The sequence below is a fragment of the Ornithorhynchus anatinus genome, chromosome 7 (assembly GCF_004115215.2).
Source record: "Ornithorhynchus anatinus isolate Pmale09 chromosome 7, mOrnAna1.pri.v4, whole genome shotgun sequence".
Taxonomy (NCBI): domain Eukaryota; kingdom Metazoa; phylum Chordata; class Mammalia; order Monotremata; family Ornithorhynchidae; genus Ornithorhynchus; species Ornithorhynchus anatinus.
This window is the reverse complement of record NC_041734.1, coordinates 40,617,001-40,637,181: the sequence shown is the minus strand read 5'-3', so window position 1 is coordinate 40,637,181 and position 20,181 is coordinate 40,617,001. Positions and strand designations below refer to the sequence as shown.

General features: G+C 42.6%; 1 protein-coding gene and 2 non-coding genes across 16 annotated transcripts in view; 2 read left to right on the top strand and 1 right to left on the bottom strand.

Moving 5' to 3' along the window:
* ADARB1 (adenosine deaminase RNA specific B1) overlaps positions 1 to 20,181 on the top strand; it is a 225,857-nt gene that overhangs the window by 96,135 nt on the left and 109,541 nt on the right. For 4 of the 14 annotated variants that reach the window (XR_003760864.2, XR_005660232.1, XR_005660231.1 and 1 more), the window contains exon 1: positions 2,312 to 2,576. The exons of 7 other annotated variants lie outside the window; for them this stretch is intronic. Coding sequence is in view for 4 of the 7 variants with exons in the window: in XM_007670817.3 (XP_007669007.2) it covers positions 2,477 to 2,576 (100 nt within the window). In the remaining 3 variants the exon portion in view is untranslated. Of the gene's footprint in view, positions 1 to 2,307; positions 2,577 to 20,181 lie in introns of those variants that run through there. 3 more of the 14 variants (XM_039912789.1, XM_039912788.1, XM_029068638.2) reach the window with 2 other exon arrangements.
* Positions 9,863 to 10,000, top strand: LOC114813430. The gene has a single exon (XR_003761150.1). It is a non-coding gene; the product is annotated as a small nucleolar RNA SNORA7 (small nucleolar RNA).
* LOC114813397 lies at positions 19,771 to 19,907 on the bottom strand. The gene has a single exon (XR_003761119.1). It is a non-coding gene; the product is annotated as a small nucleolar RNA SNORA7 (small nucleolar RNA).

The window sequence follows — 20,181 nt, the reverse complement described above, 5'->3', positions numbered from 1 at the left end:
AGTGGTTTTGGAAGCATATTCTGATTACAGGTTCTAGAGACCATATCCTCAAATTTGGCTGTATGTAATAGATACAGGACAGGACCACTGTCTAACCTTACCTCTCCAGATGGACTGATAGCACTGTCGTGGAGTAGCCTAAGGATGTTGTGAATTCCTCAGGCTAACCGAATTTGTTGAATCCTGCCAACTGGTTGGTGTGTTGATGGTGTCAAGTCCCGACTCCGCCACTTATCAGCTGTAGGACTTTGGGCAAGTCACTTAACGGCTCGTTGCCTCAGTGACCTCATCTGTAAAATGAGCCTCACGTGGGACAACCTGATTACCCTGTGTCTACCCCAGTGCTTAGAACAGTGCTCCACACATAGTAAGCGCTTAACAAATACCAACATCATTATTATTAACTGCTTTTGAGAGGTCTCTGGAAGCTTCACTAGTGCTCCGTGGACTTTTCCCATGACTGACATTCTGTCTGGCTCCCATTTACTGTGCCATATTTTGTTGAGACCCTACACCAAGATTCAGGTAGTACCCAGGGGACTGTATTCTTCAGTAGAATCATGCCAGCAGTGGAAAGCAATGAGAGACCCCAATATTTTCCACAATCGGCATACAGTATAATCACCCCCCTACCTTTGGCATTGATACCATAATGAACTCAGCAGAAAGTAGCATCTTACTTTTTCCTTCTCTCAAAAGTATCACCTCACCCTTTAAATTTCCAGACGTGAATGCCCTCATCTTAGGGAGCTTCACGATGCTTCTGCTGCTAGAGTAGAAGCAAAAGAAAGCTGCTGGAGGGCTAGGACAGTAAAGAATTCTCTTTTTTTGTGTTATGAAATGATAGGAGTCTATAGATCTAGTAATGCCAAGTTGCTCTTAATGACAAACAAGACTCAGCGTTGCCTAGTGAATAGAACACAGGCCTTGGAGACCAAAGGTCCTGGGTTCTAATTCCGGCTTCCTTACTTGTTTGCTGGGTGATCTCGCGCAAATCACTTCACTACTCAGTGTCTCATCTGGATTATAGGGATTAAGATCGTGGATTAAGATCCGCGTGGGACATGGACTGTGTCCAATATGCTTAGCTTGTTTTTATCCTAGCGCATAGTACGGTGCCTGGCACATAATAAGCACTTAACAGATACCATAAAAAATGGAGAAACAGCATGGCTTAGTGGATAGAGCACTGCTCTGGGAGTCAGAAGGACCTGGGTTCAAATCCTGCTCTGCCACTTGTCTGCTGTGTGACCTTGGACAAGTCACTTCACTTCTCTGTGCCTCAGTTACCCCATCTGTAAAATGGGGATTAAGACTGTGAGCCCCATGTGGGACATGGACTGTGATGGGGATTAAGACTGTGAGCCCCATGTGGGACATGGACTGTGTCCAACTTGAATAGCTTCTATATACCCCGTGTTTACTACAGTGCCTAGCACATAATAAGCACTTAATGAAGACCATTAAAAAAAATACAGAAGAAAAAACGAAACTTGACATGCTAAATGGAGGTTTACCCTGTTGTTGGTTTTTTTTTCTGCCTATTTTGTTTGTATACCACTCTCCGGGCATCCGTGACCTTCTTCTCGTGGCTGCGTGATCAAGCCTCACCAACTGCCCCCTTCCTGCGGTCCCACTTGGACCACTTTGGCTACCTTTGGTCTTCAGTTTTCCCAGGAGCTGGGAAATTGTGGAAATTGTGATAATTACAGTATTTTTTAAACGCTTACAGTGTTACCAAGCCCTGTACTATGCGCTGGGATAGAGACAAGATAATCAGATCAGACACGGTGCCTGTCTCCCATGGGACTCACAGTCTAAGTAGGTAGGAGGATAGGTATTGAATTTCCATTTTACAGATGAGGAAAGTGAGGCCCAGAGAAGTGAAGTGACTTGTCCAAGGTCACACAGCAGGAAAGCGGCAGAGCCAGAATCGGAACCCAGGTCCTCTGATACCCAGTCCTGTGCTCTTTCCTTGAGGCCCTGTCACCTCTGAGGGAGAGAAGCAAGAAAATCCTTCCCCCTCGAAATGGAGCCATCCCGACATCAGGCCCAGTACCTCTGGGATTTCGGATCCGACCGTCACAGAGGTCAACGACCGGCTGAGCTCTAATCAGTTGTTGAGAGCATTGCTCTCCAAACCCCTGGCTAATAACACTTTTTGTTTTTTCCTCCTCCAATTTAACCAATATTTTGGCGTAAGGATTAATCGTCCCATGTGCCTCTTGTGGCCGGTAGGAGTGAGCTGCAGTGTTTAGTGCTCCGTGTTGTTAATCCTGCAGTTTGATGAATAGACGTCGAAGAGAGGAGGGGGATCGGCATCCCGGTGTGTCCTCACAGGGTTAACCAGTCTCGCGACTGCCACAGCACACGGAATTGAACCGCTGTATTAATGCACTGAGTTATTAAGTGAGATAGGGGGAGATTTAGCACTCGGGTGACCTGAGCTGGCAGTGGCTTTGAGCTTCCCGTCTGCATGGCATCGCTTCTGACTGGGACTCTGAACATGGGGACCTTCTTCAGCGTTGTGAAGCGGCGTTATAAAAGGAGGCGCAAGAAACGTTCTGAAAGGAAAGGTAGGGCATTCCTGGTTTTGTCATCCAAGGGAGAAATGATAATGAGCTCCGTAAATAAAAATCCAGTGGAATTTAAACTGTTTTGGCATGTTTTTGCAATTGTGCTAATTTATTAGATAAAAATTTCCTCACGCTGCATATTTTAAAACGGTTTGTACAATAACCCATTCTTCCATTAGCATCTCAGGGAGAAAACCGTTTGAATTTTTTCGAAGCAGCATTCAGCTTCATATGGAAATTTCTAAAAACATCCATTACAACTCCCTTAGTCTCAAAGTTGAATGTGTTTATTTTTAAACAGCCAATTTTAAAACTTTCAAAGTTTGCAGCCTTTTGTCTTTATGACTGTTTCCCCCCTAAAAATGGATGTCTCGTGTGAGGGATTGCTACCACTGGCTGTTTCTTAATGTCTAAATAAATGAACCTGACTTGAAAACTCTGCTTTGCACAGTGGAAGGGAGATAGAGTGTGTGTGTATGTGTGTGTGTGTGTGTGTGTGTGTGTGTGTGTGTGTGGTGCAGCTATTCTAGAAGAAAGAGCCTGTTTCTTGACATTGAAAGAAAAATACATTCTGTCCAGATTGCAATATTATTTTGATTTTCATTTTTCCATGCCGCTTCTTTTTCAAGTAAATTTAAGTTTAAAAAAATCCTGACTTCTTAAAATCGAATTTTTGAAATTGCTTTTCAATTTCATGAGAGTGATCATTTCCAAGATGTAAAGACCAGTTATTCATTTATTGAAAAGCTCATTTAATTTGCATTTTTACAGAATAAAGTGGGTGGATTAATAAATAGTTAATGCTCCAACAGTATACAGTTCTATCTGGGAGAAAGAGCAGAATCTTTCCACAAAGAACAATGCTAAGTGCTTAGAAATGGCTGTTCTATTTTCTCATTCCATTTGAATTTGCCTAGAGTGGGAATTCTTCCGGGGGACTCCTTTTTATCCACTTTAATATGGCTAGACAATGATTTAGTAGTAAAGGTCTCGTGGTCGACTTCTATCCCTTTGTTAAAAAAAGAATAGAACTCTAATATACCTATTGGTTTCAGTCTTCTTTTTTGGGATCAATATATATTGTATTCAAAGAGTTACCAAACCGGACTAGCTCAGAGATCATGAAGAGCATGTCGCTACAAACCTCTTCTTGTAAATAAACTTTGAAACGAGTTATGTGATTCATTGGCAATTAATTCCTTCTCATTGGAAGTATACTTTTTTGCTATTCTGTACAAAGGCCAGTGCATTTCCGCTTGTTAGCAGCTGAGGGTTTGAACCCAAATAAGATGAGGTCTTTGAAAGGACTATTGATGATTTATCAGCTACTCTGTGGCAGCTCTACCAAAATGCTGTGAATTGTAGACAGTGAAAAACCAAGAGTACCAAGGAGATGATTCTAGGGTTGATTAACAAATAGCTTCAGAGAAACTAGATTTACTGAAATAAGGCATCAAATGAAAACAAATAAGAAAAAGAGATAACTCTGAAACTGCAAAGAGCATCTGGTTATATTTTTTTGATAGGCACACTAAACCAACAGAATTAAAACGTGTATAAGCATTTCTGATTAATGTGCAAATATTAAATGCCATTATATTTTTGGGCATTCAAGGAATAATTAAAAACAAATTGCCAACCCAAAGTTATAGGAAACTAAAAATGGAAATTACCTTTCTCAGGTCCAAATTCTGATATTTCATTGCTGAGGTTGTGCTAATTTGTTTATCTTTGTCATTGACATTCCATAATTTGCATTTTAAAATATTTGGAAGGAAAGACATGTACTTTTGTAAGAACAGATATTTTCATGCCTGTCTGCATTTTTTTAAGGAATACTTGTCCAGGTATTACTGTGATAAATATAAATATGCTAAACACCCAAATATTATGTTAGGACTATTCCATTTCAATAAATTCAAATCTGCTATGGTCCATTTTGGTCTAATTTTAGTGAATGTACCACATAAAATACATTTAGAGGAAAAAAAAAATCAGAAAAGCTACCTGTGAAGCAGTAGGGTTGCAACCAACTCACTTGGATCAAATTTACACACGTTTTGATAAAATCGAGGTCACTAATTGGTTACAAAATGAGTTTTTAAATAATATGATTATTTTCAGTATTTTGGAAATGGAGTATAATTTTAAAGAGCTCCTAAATTTGTGTATAAAAGGAGTTATGCTTCGCAAAGGCTGTTTTGCCTACCTCTTTTTCAAACTGAACTATTTGCTAGTAAGCAATATTTGTGAAAGTTTCATAAGCTATATGACTTGTGCTAGTAATATTTTAAGAACATGATTGAAAATTTCTTTTGGTCCTCTTGGAAGAAGTGTCTTGAGTATGGATAGATTTAACAGTCAGAATAGAACAATTTGAAGAAAGCAGCCCATTCCTGACAACCAGAATTATTGAAAACTAATACAAATCTGCTTTTATGCAGAGCACAGGAGTGGTGTGTACATGCTGCCCACCTTATTCTGGTTGGTGTTAGCATATTTCCCAAGTGCTTAGTAGAGTGGTCTGTGTACAGTAAGTGCGTAATTAATACAAACGAATGAATGAAGAGTATATCACCATATAGTAAGCACCATACTAAGTGCTGGGGTAATTATAAATATTAGGGATCACAAATGATCCCTATCCTGAAGAGGGTGGTGGGTAAAGACAATGATAACAATAGATCATAATAACACTTGTATATATATTCTTATACTCTGTCATTTTCCCATATCTGTAATTTATTTTAATGTCTATCTCCCCTTCTATATGATAAACTTTTTTTAATGCTCTCTAAGTGCTTACTGTATGTCAGGCACTGTACTAAGTCCTAGGGTACATACAAGATAATCAGGTTGGACGCAGTCCATATTTCATATAGGACCCACAGATGAGGTAACTGAGACAGAGAGAAGTTAAGTGACTTGCCCAAGGTCACACGGCAGATAGGTGGTGAAGCCGAGATTACAACCCAGGTCCTCTGACTCCCAGGTCCTTCCTCTTTCCACTAGGCCATGCTACTTTCCTTGTGGGTAGGGGCAGTGTCTACCAAGTGTCTTGTACTCTCCCAAGTGCTCTGCTCACATTAAATGCTCAGGAAATACCATTAATTGATTAGCAAGCATCAGAGTCAACAAAAGGGAGACTGTGTTTTTTGTTAAGTACTCGCTATGTGCCAGGCACTGTACTGAGCACACCTGTGCTCTGAATAAAAGCAGGTTTGTATTACCTTTCAATAATCCTGGTTGTCTGGTTGGACTGCTTTCTTCAAATTGTTCTATTCTGACTGCTAAATCTATCTTTGCTCAAGATACTTCTTCCAAGAAGACCAAATGAAATTTTAAATCATGTTCTTAAAATATTACTTGCACAAGTCATATAACCGATGAAACTTTCACAAATATTACTACTTGCAAATCTGGGAGTACAGTGTAGCTACAAAATAGTCTGGTCCCAAATGGACTCACATTCTAAGTAGGAGGGAGAACAGGTATTAAATCTCCATTTTGAAAATGAGGGAACTGAGGCACAGAGAAGGTAAATGACTTGCCCAAGGTTGCCTAGCAGGTACATGGCGGAGCCAGGATTAGAATCGAGGTCCTCTCCCTCTCAGGCCTATGTTCTTTCCATCAGGTCACCAGCTTCCCAAGTGGGAGTTAGCAGGCTCCCAATTGCTCCAGGATCAATCCTCCCACCCCAAATGTCTCCGGGGTCCTATAATAATAATGTCGGTGTTTGTTAAGTGCTTACTATATGCAGAGCACTGTTCTAAGCGCTGGGGTAGATATAGGGTCATCGGGTTGTCCCACGTGAGGCTCACAGTTAATCCCCATTTTACAAATGAGGTAACTGAGGCACAGAGAAGTGAAGTGACTTGCCCACAGTCACACAGCTGACAAGTGGCAGAGCCCGGATTCAAACCCATGACCTCTGACTCCCAAGCCCGGGCTCTCTCCACTGAGCCACGCTGCTCCTCTATAATAATAATAATGATGATGGTATGCATTAAGTGTTTACTATGTGCCAAGCACTGTTGTGAGCACTGGAATAGGCACCAGGTCATCAGGTTGGACATAGTCTCTATCCCAAATGGGGCTCACAGTCTACATCCCCATTTTACAGATGAGGGAACTGAGGCACAGAGAAGTGAAGTGACTTACCCAAGGTCACACAGCAGACAAAGGGCAGAGTCGGGATTAGACCCTATGACCTTCTGACTCCTGGGACCACGCTCTATCCATTAGGCCGTGCTGCTTCTCTAAATTTTGTAAGGGCAGGCTTTCCCCACCAAGGGACTGGGTGAGATTGATCCAGGCGGCAGATGCAGAGTCCTGACCATAAGGGGCTTTGCACAAGTCACATTGCAGGCAGGACTTGTAGGACCTGGGGAGGTTATCGCCACAGCCGTGGGCTTCTGGCAGAGTGGCAGCTTAGGCCCTAAGCCTGTGCCAGAGAAGGAGCTACTGGGATCCCGGACGATGTGGGAGTGGGGTGGTCTCCCTCCCAGCTCGGAGCTTCAGGGCTCTGGTGTTGAAGAAGCAGACGGGCCTCATGCTTCGGCTTTGTCCTCCGTCAACTGCATTAGAGAAGGGGCCTCTTGGAGCCCAGCTGGCGAGGGGCCTGGGAGGTTTCTCTCCGGGGCAGCGGCAGGCCAGAGGACCTCAGAGCTGCCAAACTAAGCAGCTAATTGGGTCCCTTCAGGGTGTCACACAGGACTGGTCATGATGAGCTTCATGAAATGGGAGGCGTTTCAGTCTATGGTGACGTATGAACCCTGACCCTGGGACTTCAGGACGGAGAACTCACGCTGAAGAATCCACGATTATGGTATTGTGGTTAGTGCAGCTCATGTTGCCCTCCCTCATCCCTGCCAGGCCTTTTTCCTGCTGGGCCCCGGAGTGCAGAGAGCGAGTAGGCGGCCATGAGTACAGCTCGCTATAAAGGCCAGCCAGGTGAAAGGTTTTTATGTGCAGAACTCGTCCACAGCCAAAGTGACCACACAGCCTGGCACCACTCCCGGAGAACCAGTGGACTTTGTTGCCCGCAACAGCCAGCAGTTTTCAGGGTTCCTGCTGAACCTGTACATCTTACAGATTGCCTTGGGTGCTTTTTCCCTCAGAAAACTTCCCCTCTGATGTCCCTACCCCAGCAGGAAAAATCGGAACGGAAACACAAGTCTCTCAAATGTCACAAAGGTGCTTATCCCCTGGATCGACAGCAGGGCTGCGGAAAACTGGTGATATTTGGTCGGGGAACAGGAGCTCTTCAATGCAAAGATTAAATTGCAAGTAGAATTGTAGGTCAGTGGAAAGCAACCTCTGCTATGAGTTGATAGCCTGAATTCTAGAGCAGACATAAATAATTACTAATAGATTTGAAATACTGTGGAAGTGGAGTAAACATTTACTATAAGGCTGTTATCATCACTTAATGTATCTTATTAAGGCTAATATCTTAAATATTAAAGAAGGTTTCTTGCCCTAACTTGACTAATTCCTGTGGTGGTAAATTTAACTGATAATTAAGATTGATCATCTTTAACTATGAATTATTATTCAGCCTTGGCAGGAGCTAATGCTGTTTGGTCATTTGTACCAGCCTTTGCGTGAAGAGGTGCAGAGTCATAAACACTAAGCCACAGAGGTTTTCTTGTCTGGAAAAGATAATGATTGAGTCTAAATAAGGCAAATTACATATGAAGTTTTTAAAAAATTGCATAATTTGCTTGTTAATTTTTAATAATATTTAAGTGCTTACTACGTGTCAGGCACTGTACTAAGCGCTGTGGTAGATTCAAGCTAATCTGGTTGGAAACAGTCCCTGCCCCATATGGGGCTCACAGTTTTAATCCGCATTTTACAGATGAGGTAACTGAGGCACAGAAATGACTTGCCCCAGGTCACACAGCTGACAAGTCTGACACCCAGGCCCGTGCTCTATCACTAGGCCATACTACTTCTCAATTAATGAGTAACAATTAATGATCAAAATCACTAGGCCATGCTGCCTTTTAATTAATGATCAATTAATCAAGAAATGTACCTCTTTTAACCAGTAGATGAGGGAATTGCTACTAGTCCTTTTGAGTAACAGTTCAGCTCAGACTCAAAAGCGTTAGACTGTGATTAAGCAAACCTTCTTTGAACAGTCAGTCGGGAGTATTTCTTGATCATCTACTTGGTGTAAGACCTTATGCTAAGAGCTTGGTAGGGTGTGTGGGAAGCCAAAGACATGACCTCTGACCTTTAAGGATTTATAATCTAATGAGGGAGGCAGGTGGACATAAATTATTTCTGAACAGTGGAACCAGGAGGGAGAAAAGGATACAAGAGGTTGTATCACTGAGGTGGAATTATATAGCTGGTTAAATGAATATAAATAGACACAAGTGCCAAGGACAGATAAAATCCAAAAATAACAAGAGTGACTCAAAGTGTTGGGAGTTAATTGAGGAAGGCTTCTCAGCGGAGAAACGCTTAGTTCAGTGCCTCACACATAGTAAGTGCTTAACAAATGACATAAAAAACAAAAATGGGATTTTTGGAGGGCTTTACTTCCCCTGTGGACACTGGCATCTGCTTAATTGATTAATTCATTCATTATTGAGTGCTTACTATGTGCAAAGCACTGTACTCAGCTCTTGGGAGAGTACAATTGATAACTATTGGCCAGACTTGTTGGGCACTCTGTGCTGGGCTTCTAATTCTTCTTGATTGATTTGGACATTTATTAAGCCTTTATTATGTGCTAAGCACTGGGGTAAATTAGACAGAATCTTGATCCTAAGGCAGCCTAGGCTTTCAGTGAGGTCAGGGGGCACAACTACAAAAGCTTAAATTGCCGTCAGCCAGAATATTAGAGTCCCAGGAGTGGCCTCTGAGACATGACTAGTTGGAAGTTTATCTTGATTCTATTTATTGCTATTTTTGTCTTGATTCTGTTTATTGCTATTGTTTTTGTCTGTCTCCCCCGATTAGACTGTAAGCCCGTCAAAGGGCAGGGACTGTCTCTATCTGTTACCGATTTGTACATTCCAAGCACTTAGTACAGTGCTCTGCACATAGTAAGCGCTCAATAAATACTATTGAATGAATTGAATGAATGAATGAAGTGGCTCCAGAAATACTCCTCCTCACTGGTCGGGGCAAGGGAGCCCCCATAAATGTCAGATTGCTCAGAGAGAGATTGTCCTGTCCATATTTAAGTTCAAATAAAGAGTGGAGATTCCTCTGAGTTAGGAGTCAAACGTTTGGTTGCTCTTTTTAACGCTGGCTGATTAGTGACTCCCCTCTCAGGGTCACACCTGGTGAGTTTCCAGTACTCTTCCAGTCTTGGCTCCGGGAGGGAGAGTCAAGCAGAAGAATACCCATTCCATTCCCATCTTGGCCAGTGGCTAGCGAGTGGAAGGCAATCTGCTACAAGTCAAAACCCACCGGCGCTGGGCAGCAGCGGCACGGGAGAGAGCCGAGGGCAGAGACTCGAGTTTACTACGCGGAAGGAGGCAATGGTAAACCACTTCCATATTTTTACCAAGGAAACTCTATGGATACATCACCAGAATGACTGCAAATGGAGAACGGGCCGTTCTGAATACACTGCCAGAATGATTGCAGATGGAGAGCGGGGCGTTCTGGGAGAGATGTGTCCGTGGTGTGGCTACGGGTCGGAGACGACTCGACACCATAAGACAAGACAAGATTAGTGACTTCTCCCCCTTTAGACTATAAGCTTGTTTCGGGCAGGGAACTTATCTGCCAACTCTGTTGTATTTTACTCTACCAATCACTTGGCCCAGCGCTGTGCACGTAGTGAGAACTCAATAAATACCACTGTTGGATTGATTGCTCCTTAAGGGAAGGAAGCACGTCTTCTAATTCTGTTCTATTGTACTCTCCCAACCACTTAATACAGTGCTCTTCCCACAGTAAGTGCTCAATTAGACTGTAAGCCCGTCGATTAGACTGTAAGCCTGTCAAAGGGCAGGGACTGTCTCTATCTGTTGCCGATTTGTCCATTCCAAGCGCTTAGTACAGTGCTCTGCACATAGTAAGTGCTCAATAAATACTATTGAATGAATGAATTAATGCTACTGATTGATTAACTGTGTCAGGTCACTAAACTCCTGCCTCCCATAAGTAAGGCAGATATGGTGAGAAACTGCCTATAAGGTATTTGAGTGAGAACAGATTGTACATAAATGGGGACTAGTTTTTTTTAATGTAGGTAGCTCTAATTTTAAAATGAAATATAACCCATGCTGTAGTACAGTTGTAAACTTTAAAAAGTAAATAAGCCTTTTATTTGAAATCCAGAAAGCACAGTAATCATTTTCAAATTTAAAATTTATCAGTACAATGAGTAGAATTCTTTCACCAAGGTAGTCAGAAACATGAAGCAAGCTTAAACCAGATATCAGCAAACTGAAGTTGAAAATTTAGACCGTATTCTAGACAATTTACACAGAAAAACCCGATTTTGACCGAAGAGACCAGAAAATTAAGGCACACACAACTTTTCTCTTTTTTCTCTTCATTTGGCTTGTGTAGTTGGGGTCTCAGTACCTGACACAACCTTTAATAGCAACAATCGTGACCAAAGATCGTAATGACAGACATTTTTTCTGCCTGTGTTTTATAATCGTTCTACTCAGGAGATTTTGTTCTTGTTATTTTACATACTGTCTATTCTTTAGAGAATCCTAAATGTTGCCTCTTTAGAAAAAGTTAAGTAGGGGTTGGGGCTGCCAAAGTAGTTTGCCACTACCCTGACCACAGTTTGTTATTATTTCTGACATTTGTTAATCACTTACCTCATGTAAAGCACTATACCAAGCCCGGGGACAGGTCCAAGAATATTATTTTAGTCACGGAGCCAGCCTGACCCCCCCCCCGCAGGGGCTCTCACCAACTCATATAGTAGACACAAAGGGAGAGAAATAATGGGGCAATACAGGAAAACCTAGAGCCAGAAAAGCAGCAGTGTATTGCTACTGAAGGGGGAATGGGCTTCACTCTGGGCAGGGTCACTCTTGTCCCAGCAGGCTCACTTGTGACATTTGGGAAGGCAGGCTTTGGCCTGTTCAGCTCTTAGGTGTGGGGAGACAGGGGGGAGAACAGGGAAGATGCTGCATGTAGACGCAATAGCCCCGATGAGGAAGGAGGGAAGAGGCCACCCTGAGGACACTGCAGCCAATGTGGAGATAATAAAGACAATTAGTTATTTGCTAAGTGCTTACAATATGCCATGCACTGTGATAATAATAATAACTGAGGTATTTGTTAAGTACTTAAGTGCCAATCACTATTCTAAGCACTAGCGTAAATACAAGATAATCGTGTTGGACACAGTCTCTGTGCCACATAAGACTCACAGTCTCAATCGCCATTTTACAGATGAAGGAACTGACGCACAGACAAGTTAAGTGACTTGCCCAAGGCCACACAGCAGACAAGTGGCAGAGCTGGGATTAGAACCCAGTCATTCTTACTCCCAGGTCCGGTCTCAATCCACCAGGTGACACCTGTCATCCGAGGATGCGTTCGAGAATCAGCAAGGTGAGAGGGAGAGAGACCGGGTTCAAAAGACTGCTGAGATAGGTACAAGATAATTGTGTCAAACACAACTCCATTCCCTCATTGGGTTCACAGTCTAAATAGAAGAGAGAGCAGAAGGATGAAAGAAGATACCCAACTCCCTTATGATGTGAGGGTTGCCTCTTTTTCTTTTTTGAAAAGGTATTTAAGTGCTTACTGTGTTCCACGCACTCTCCTTAAGTGCAGGGATAGACACAAGATAATCGAGTTGAACACAGTCCCTGTCCCACATAGGGCTCCCAGTCTTAATCCCCATTTTCCAGGAGGAGTACCTGAGGCACAGAAAAGCAAAGTGGCCTACCCAAGGTCACACTGCCGAAAAATGGCAGAGCCAGGATTAGAACCCAGGTCCTCTGACTCCCAGGATCATGCTCTTTCCATTAGGCCCTGCTGCTTTGTGGAAGTTGCCTCCATCTGAAACCTCACTTTAAGGAAAACTTGTGTTGAGCTACCCAACCGTTCTCGTACTGCACAAATGTACACATCATTTCCTTCCATAACCCACCACAGGCCGCCTCCCAACACGCCGTTGACAGAATGCTCTCTGAGTCCCCATCCGCCTTCTGATTTGGCTACCATGGAATTGAATGTAATTGTTTTAGAAAAAATGTACAATTCTTTGAGAGAGATAAATTACATAACCAGGCTGAAGACTGGACTTTTCCCCTAGTATTTTATTCACTTTAAGATTCGACTTTTTATGAGTAGATACAGTTGGAATGACGTGCCGCAGGCCCGTTAGTTGATGTGCTTTTGGAGCTGATGAAGACTGAGCCTTGGCTCTCTGGAAGAGTTTATTCATAGTAATAATTGTGGTATTTATAAGTGCTTACTAGCTGCCGAGCATTGTTGTAAGTGCTGGGGTAGATACAAAATAATCGGGTTGGCCTTGGTCCCTGTCCCACATGGAGCTCACAGTCTTAATCCCCATTTTAATAATGTTGGTATTTGTTAAGCGCTTACTATGTGCCGAGCACTGTTCTAAGCGCTGGGGTAGACATAGGGGAATCAGGTTGTCCCACGTGGGGCTCACAGTCTTAATCCCCATTTTACAGATGAGGGAACTGAGGCACAGAGAAGTTAAGTGACTTGCCCACAGTCACACAGCCGACAAGTGGCAGAGCTGGGATTCGAACTCATGAGCCCTGACTCCAAAGTCCGTGCTCTTTCCACTGAGCCACGCTGCTTCTCCCTCATTTTGTAAATGAGGGAATTGGGGCACAAAGAACTGAAGTGACTTGCCTAAGGTCACACAAATAAACAAGAGACGGATCTGGGTTAGAATCCAGTTCCTTCTGACTCCCAGCCCATGCTCTTTCCACTAGGCCATACTAGGCCCATGATTCTCAAAAAAAGAGAAAATAAAAATGTAATCTCATCTGGGGACAGGAAAGAGATAGTTTGCCCCCTTTAGGCACTCCAGCAGGTATACTAAAGAAAGCCACTGACTATTTTTCATACATTTAGATTTTGAACTACAAACTCATACTTGGCCAGTGAGTTCAATGGATCCCAGTGGGGATTCAAAGCAAGAACTTTGAGGGGTTTTTTGGTTTTTTGGTCTTTTTTTTTGCTCAAGACAGTGCTCTCCTGGATAATGATTCAAGAATTCAAGACTTAAACCCTTTTTCAGGGCCTTTTATCAGAGACTTCAATGCCACACTTATTAAAAGAACTTATTTCTCATGAAACAATGTCAAAATCATAGAGCAGATCAAGCTTAAAATCAGTGGGATTATTGGGGCTCGGTGCTGGTGTCTTCCATAACCAACTTTTGGGAGGTTGTCAGGGTGAGCGATGTCTGTGACAGCTCAGTGTTTGTTGCTTTCTGCCTCTTATAAACCTTTGGTATCACCTGTTGTCTAGCTAGGTCCTTGAGGTTTTTTTTTTAAATAAATCACCACTCCCACCTTATTGAAGACTCATCTCCTCCAAGAGGCATTCCTTACGGCTTCATTTCTTCTTCTCCCTCTCCCTTCCATGTCACCCTTGCACTTGAATTTTCTCCCTCTTTTTTACCCCATCCCTCAGCCCCATAGTACTAATGTTCGTATGTGTAATTTATTTATATTCATGTCTATCTCCCCCTCTAGACTCTCAGCTCATTGTGGACAGGGAAGAGTCTTCCAACTTTGTTATATTGTACTCTCCCAAGAGCTTATACAGTTCTCTGCATTCAGTAAGTGCTCAAACACTAAGATAGATTGATTGTACTCAATTTAAAGCACTCCACTACCTTGTCCCCTCCTACCTCGCCTTGCTACTCTCCTTCTACAACCCAGCCCACACCCTTCACTCCTCTAGTGCTAACCTCCTCACTGTGTCCCTGTCTTGCTGCCGACCCCTGGTCCACATCCTGCCTCTGGCTTGGAACATCCACCCTCCTCAAATCTGACAGATAATTACTCTCCCCCACCTTCAAAGCCTTAGTGAAGGCACATCCCCTCCAAGTGGTCTTCCCAGACTAGCTGCCCGCCTTTCCTCTTCTCCCAATCCCTTCTTAGTCACCCTACTTGCTCCCTTCATTCTTCCCCCATCCCAACCCCTAAACAAGGTAAAATAGCTTGTTAGGACATTCGCTTTCTCTAGAGTAGCCATTCCCCATTATATTGCTTTTCTTTTCGTGCTCTTTTCATCCTAGTGCTGTGGAATTTTGATGCTGGTATTCTGAGCGGTACTGTCTTCAAGAAAATGTTACAAAGTTTACCTTGGGTTTAAACTCCATCTTCCTTTTCAGCCTTGAATTATTAGCTGTCATTCTGTGGAAAAAAGAACGGGTGATTGGAAATAGCATTGGAAGGAGGGGACAGAAAGATACACGTAAGGAAATGAGAGGAACAGTGTCTGTGTCACAAGTGGAGACCTTGAAGTTAAGAATGAGAAATTATGAAAATTGACAATGATAGTAAGAAGGAATAAGGTCATGGTTAGCTTGCTGAGTTGGGACCATCTTGCTAAATTAATTTAGAATGAAGAGCATCACCTCCACCAAACAAGACACTCAGAAGAAGTAGGAGTTTATAGAACCTGATCGAGACTCAGAGAACTTTGCATACACCTTTTGAAAAGCAACCAAGTTCGGATTGAGAATTTCCAGACACAGCAATTGTCAGCAATAATATTTTTTCTCTAAATATTTCACTTGAAGGAGGGATGAGAAAGGTAAAGCTAGAATTTAAACTTCATCAGAAGATATAAATAAACCGTAAACTAGAAAGCCAGCCCCTTACCTCCATCTTTCCCACGAGGGTTGTTGAAGAGGAGATGATTCATGACAAAACAAAGCAGCCATCCCCAGTGTTTCAGGGTCAGAGAGCTTCAAAGAGTCCTATATTTTTGACTCCATCTCTTCAAGATTAATCTATTAATCCATATTTTGAGCACTTTCTGTATGCAGGACATGGTACTAAAGCAGTGCCCTTCCCCTCCCCTCAGCACTGTGCTCGTCCGCTCATTTGTATATTTTTTTTACCCTATTTATTTTGTTAATGAGATGTACATCCCCTTGATTCAATTTATTGCCATTGTGTTAATGAGATGTACATCCCCTTGATTCCATTTATTGCTATTGTTTTTGTCTGTCTGTCTCCCCAAGATTAGACTGTAAGTCCGTCAGTGGGCAGGGACTGTCTCTATCTGTTGCCAATTTGTACATTCCAAGCGCTTAATAATGTTGGTATTTGTTAAGCGCTTACTGTGTGCAGAGCACTGTTCTAAGCGCTGGGGTAGATACAGGGTCATCAGGTCGTCCCAAGTGAGGCTCACAGTTAATCCCCATTTTACAGATGAGGGAACTGAGGTATAGAGAAGTGAAGTGACTCGCCCACAGTCACACAGCTGACAAGTGGCAGAGCCGGGAGTCAAACCCATGACCTCTGATTCCGAAGCCCAGGCTCTTTCCACCGAGCCACGCTGCTCAGTGCAGCTTAGCGTGCTTAGTGCACGCTACATGCTGCTTAGTGCAGTGCTCTGCACATAGTAAGCACTCAATAAATACTATTGAATGAATGTTTATTGAGCACTTACTACGTGCAGAGTTGGTAGACACAATCTCTGCTCTCAAGGAGCTTGCAGTCCAGCTGGGGAGGTGGACTTGAAAATAAATTACAGATAGGGGAAATGGCAGAGTATGGGCTTTGTGTGGGATGAGTAGCAAGATGCTTAAGGGGTACTGATGCAAATGCATATACGATGCAGAAGTGAGGGCAGATAAGGTGGGGAAATGTCAAGGAGATATGGCTTTTAGTGGGGCTTTGAAGGTAGGGAGAATTGTGGTCTCTTATGGACCTGACATCCAGAATTCAAGAGAATTCTGGAATCCAGGCTTCTCCCAGAATAGCCCTTTTACTGCTGTGAAATGTGGCAAACAGAACCTGTGCCTAATGGGAAATAAACCTTCCCCTTTCCTTCCCTGCAACTTCCTTGTCAGGCTCCAACAGGAAGTTTGATTGTTTTGAAATCACAGCTCTGACCAGAGATTGATTGCCGTAGTGCAGTGCACCTCAATCTGACAGTCATGGCATCGGGAAAAGAATATGATTTTGGCAGATGGCTTTGTGAACATGGAGATGAATCGGGAAACCCAACAAGAAGATGGTTAGAGTACTAAAAAAGAAATCACTTGATGAATGAGGATTATAATAGCAGATATGGAGAAGAAAGGATTGACTTTTTGAGAAATTGAGTTGTTGGTTAACATTGTTTATTTCACTGCATGCACTTGAGGAGAAAGATGAGCCCAAGGTTACCTAAAAAGGCAGGGAAAGGGTATTTCTGACAGTGATAAAGGGGGAAAAGAGGTTACTTCACAATAATCTATGTCATCATCTCAAATATTAAGGTAACATCTCCTCCAAGAGGCCTTCCTCGATTAAGCCCTCTTTTCCCCAGCTTGTTCTGCCTTCTGTGTCGTCCATGCTCTTGGATATGTGATCTTTTGACATTTGATATTCATACCATCCCCAGACCCACAGCACTAATGTACATATCTTTAAATAGTATATATTGTATATTTCTATTGATGTCTCCCCGTCTAGACTGTGAACTCGTTATGGGCAGGGAACATGCCTGCTAATTCTCTTGTATTAAGCTCTCCCAAGCACTTAATACAGTGCTCCGTACATAGTAAGCACTCAATGAATACCATTGATTAATTGATATCAGGTAGCCACAAGCTCTGCTTGCATTGCCTTTTAATGCAAACTATATTTAATTCAAAGTTAGAAGTTTTAAAAAGCATGTTACTGAAATTGTCTCCTTCAACTTGACAGCATTCTTTTACTATCAATTTGCCACCATCCTGTTTCTTCTTTCCAGATAGGAACGTGGTCACTCTGATGTCTAGTCTTGAAATTATACCAGGATCTGAGCTTTAGGAAGAGCAATTCCTAAACTGGGTAGAGCAATTCTCAGGGTAATTTCCCAATCTTCAGGGAAAGGAATTGCAAGAGCTTTGATCACCTGTTCAGCTGACACAGTGGAAGTGGATATTTCGATCTAGGTAGGAGATGAGTAAAAATGTCCCACTCCCACTGTAATCCTTTTCCTGTTGATAACATCTGCAGTTTGTCTTGCTAGGTACCTGGTTTTTGAATAATCTTAGGAATGGTATCTCCAGGATTCTAATTGCACAGTGACAAAGTGTTCCCTTATATTCAGTCCTATCAGTTGAATTTACTATTGAATTCAACCCTAAAGACAAATATGGAACTAATTGTGATAGTAGGTAGGCCATTGTATTGTGCATTAAAACAGTATTATTATTAACTGATTAATATTTTTGAAGTGCAAGTGTAATTATCCAAGACATTCGATCTGATCTTTGTATTGTAAAGGAAATTTAGGAAGCCGTCAAGTTAAACATACAGCAAGATTTGTCCTTGAAACAAGTGTTAAGGAATTTTTGCTATTTCTCTGGAATAGGAAACAAAAAAAACTGAGCGACAAGAAAAACAAGTGGATTTTGAAAATTACAGTGTATGGGAAAGTTACATTATAGTGATAAAAAATTTAGATGTATATAATGCATTTCTAAAAATGAATAGCATTTGGCATGATCTCGTATTCTTGGTGTATGACTCCTCTTCCCCTGTCATTTCCTCAGCTACGATGCTTCCGGGTAATGGTATTAAGGCCCCGGCTCTGTCTTCAAACTGGGTTTGAGAACATTATATGGGACAGGGTTTAAGTTGGTTAAATCCAGACATATAATATCGCTTTTCTATTTTCATATGTGTCCATCCATAAAATACTAATCACGATGCTTCGGTTGGCTGAATGGACACACGCCTTGATCAAGGACTAGTTCTCAAGTAAGGTGGGGGGAATAAACCTCAAATCCCTGTAGTCCCAAATATCCCAAAACAACAGCGGGCTCTGTCTCAACCCTGACTCCGAGTGCCCCCACCGATAGGGGTGAGCAGGTGATCAGAGATTGCTGAGACCCAGACAGAATTTCTCCGATTGAAGGAACCACAAAATCATTTTACTCTTTACATCAAGGATGCAGCGTCGGAAATCTGCTGTCCTCTCTGCAGCTCCAAGTGGGGTGAATTGCCTATTGGGGAGAATTAGATGAAATGAAAACCTCTTCTCCACTGAGTTTGAATGACAACCTAGAATCATTTTATGCTTTTTTTCCCAGTGTTTTGTAAATGAGTTTGTCCACATTTGTTATAGTAGCAGTGAATTCCATATACCTGCTTTAATAGCTTCAGCAACTTGAAGCACTGTTTGAGCATCTTCCCAATCAAACTTTTTACTGAAACAATGTGGCTTAGTGAAAAGAGCACGGGCTTGGGAGTTAGAAGATCTGGGTTCTACTCCCAGCTCCAACACTTGTCTACTGTGCGACCTTGGGCATGTCATTTATCTTCTGTGCCTCAGTTACCTATCTGTAAAATGGGGATAAAATCCTCCCTCCAATTTAGACTGTGAGGCTCACGTGGGACAGGCACTGTCTCTGTCCTATTATTTCATTCATTCATTCAGTCGTATTTATTGAGTATGCAGAGCACTGTACTAAGTGCTTAGAAAGTACAATTCAGCAATAAAGAGAGACAATCCCCACCCACACTGGGCTTACGGTCTACAGTGGGGGAGACAGACGTCAAAAGAAATAAACAGGCATCAATATAAATGAATAGAATTATCGGTAAATACATATATACATAAGTGCTGTGGAAGGGATGGGAAGAGCACTTACTCCAGCACTTAGTACAGGAGCTGGCACATAGGAAGTGCTTAACAAATACCATTAAAAGTATCTCCCATCCAAAGCAACAGACCTTTGAGTCTCTTTGATGTTCTCAGTTGCCCCTGCCTGAGGGGAGTTAGTTATTTGTGATAGTTCATAAAGCCGCACACGGTATAATTGTCTTGTCTCATGCTGTCGATTCATTTCTAATCCATAGCGACTCCATGGACACATCTCTCCCAGAATGTCTCACCTCCATCTTCAATCATTCTGGTAGTGTATCCATAGAGTTTTCTCGGTAAAAATATAGATGTGATTTACCATTGCCTTCTTCCACACAGTAAATTTGAGTCTCCGCCCTCGACTCTCTCCCGTGCGGCTGATGCCCGGAACAGGTGAGTTTTGACTTGTAGCAGATTGCCTTCCTCTCGCTAGCCACTGCCCAAGCTAGGAATGGAATGGCTAGGCCTCTGCTTGACTCTCCATCTCATAGCCGAGCCTGGTAGAGTACTGAAACTCTCCAGGTGCGATCCTGAGACGGCGATAGAAGGTGATAAGGTTGTACGATGTGGGGCTCAAAGTCTTAATCCCCATTTTAGAGATGAGGTAACTGAGGCACAGAGAAGTGAAGTGACTTGCCCAAAGTCACACAGCTGACATGTGGCGGGGGCAGGATTAGAACCCACGACTTCTAACTCCTAAGCCCATGCTCTTTTCCACTAAGCCGTGCTGTTTCTCTGCTGCTTCTCTCACCTTCCTGTTTGCAACTCAAAACTGAAACCTAATGGCCTATTGGGAAATATGCCATTGCTTTAT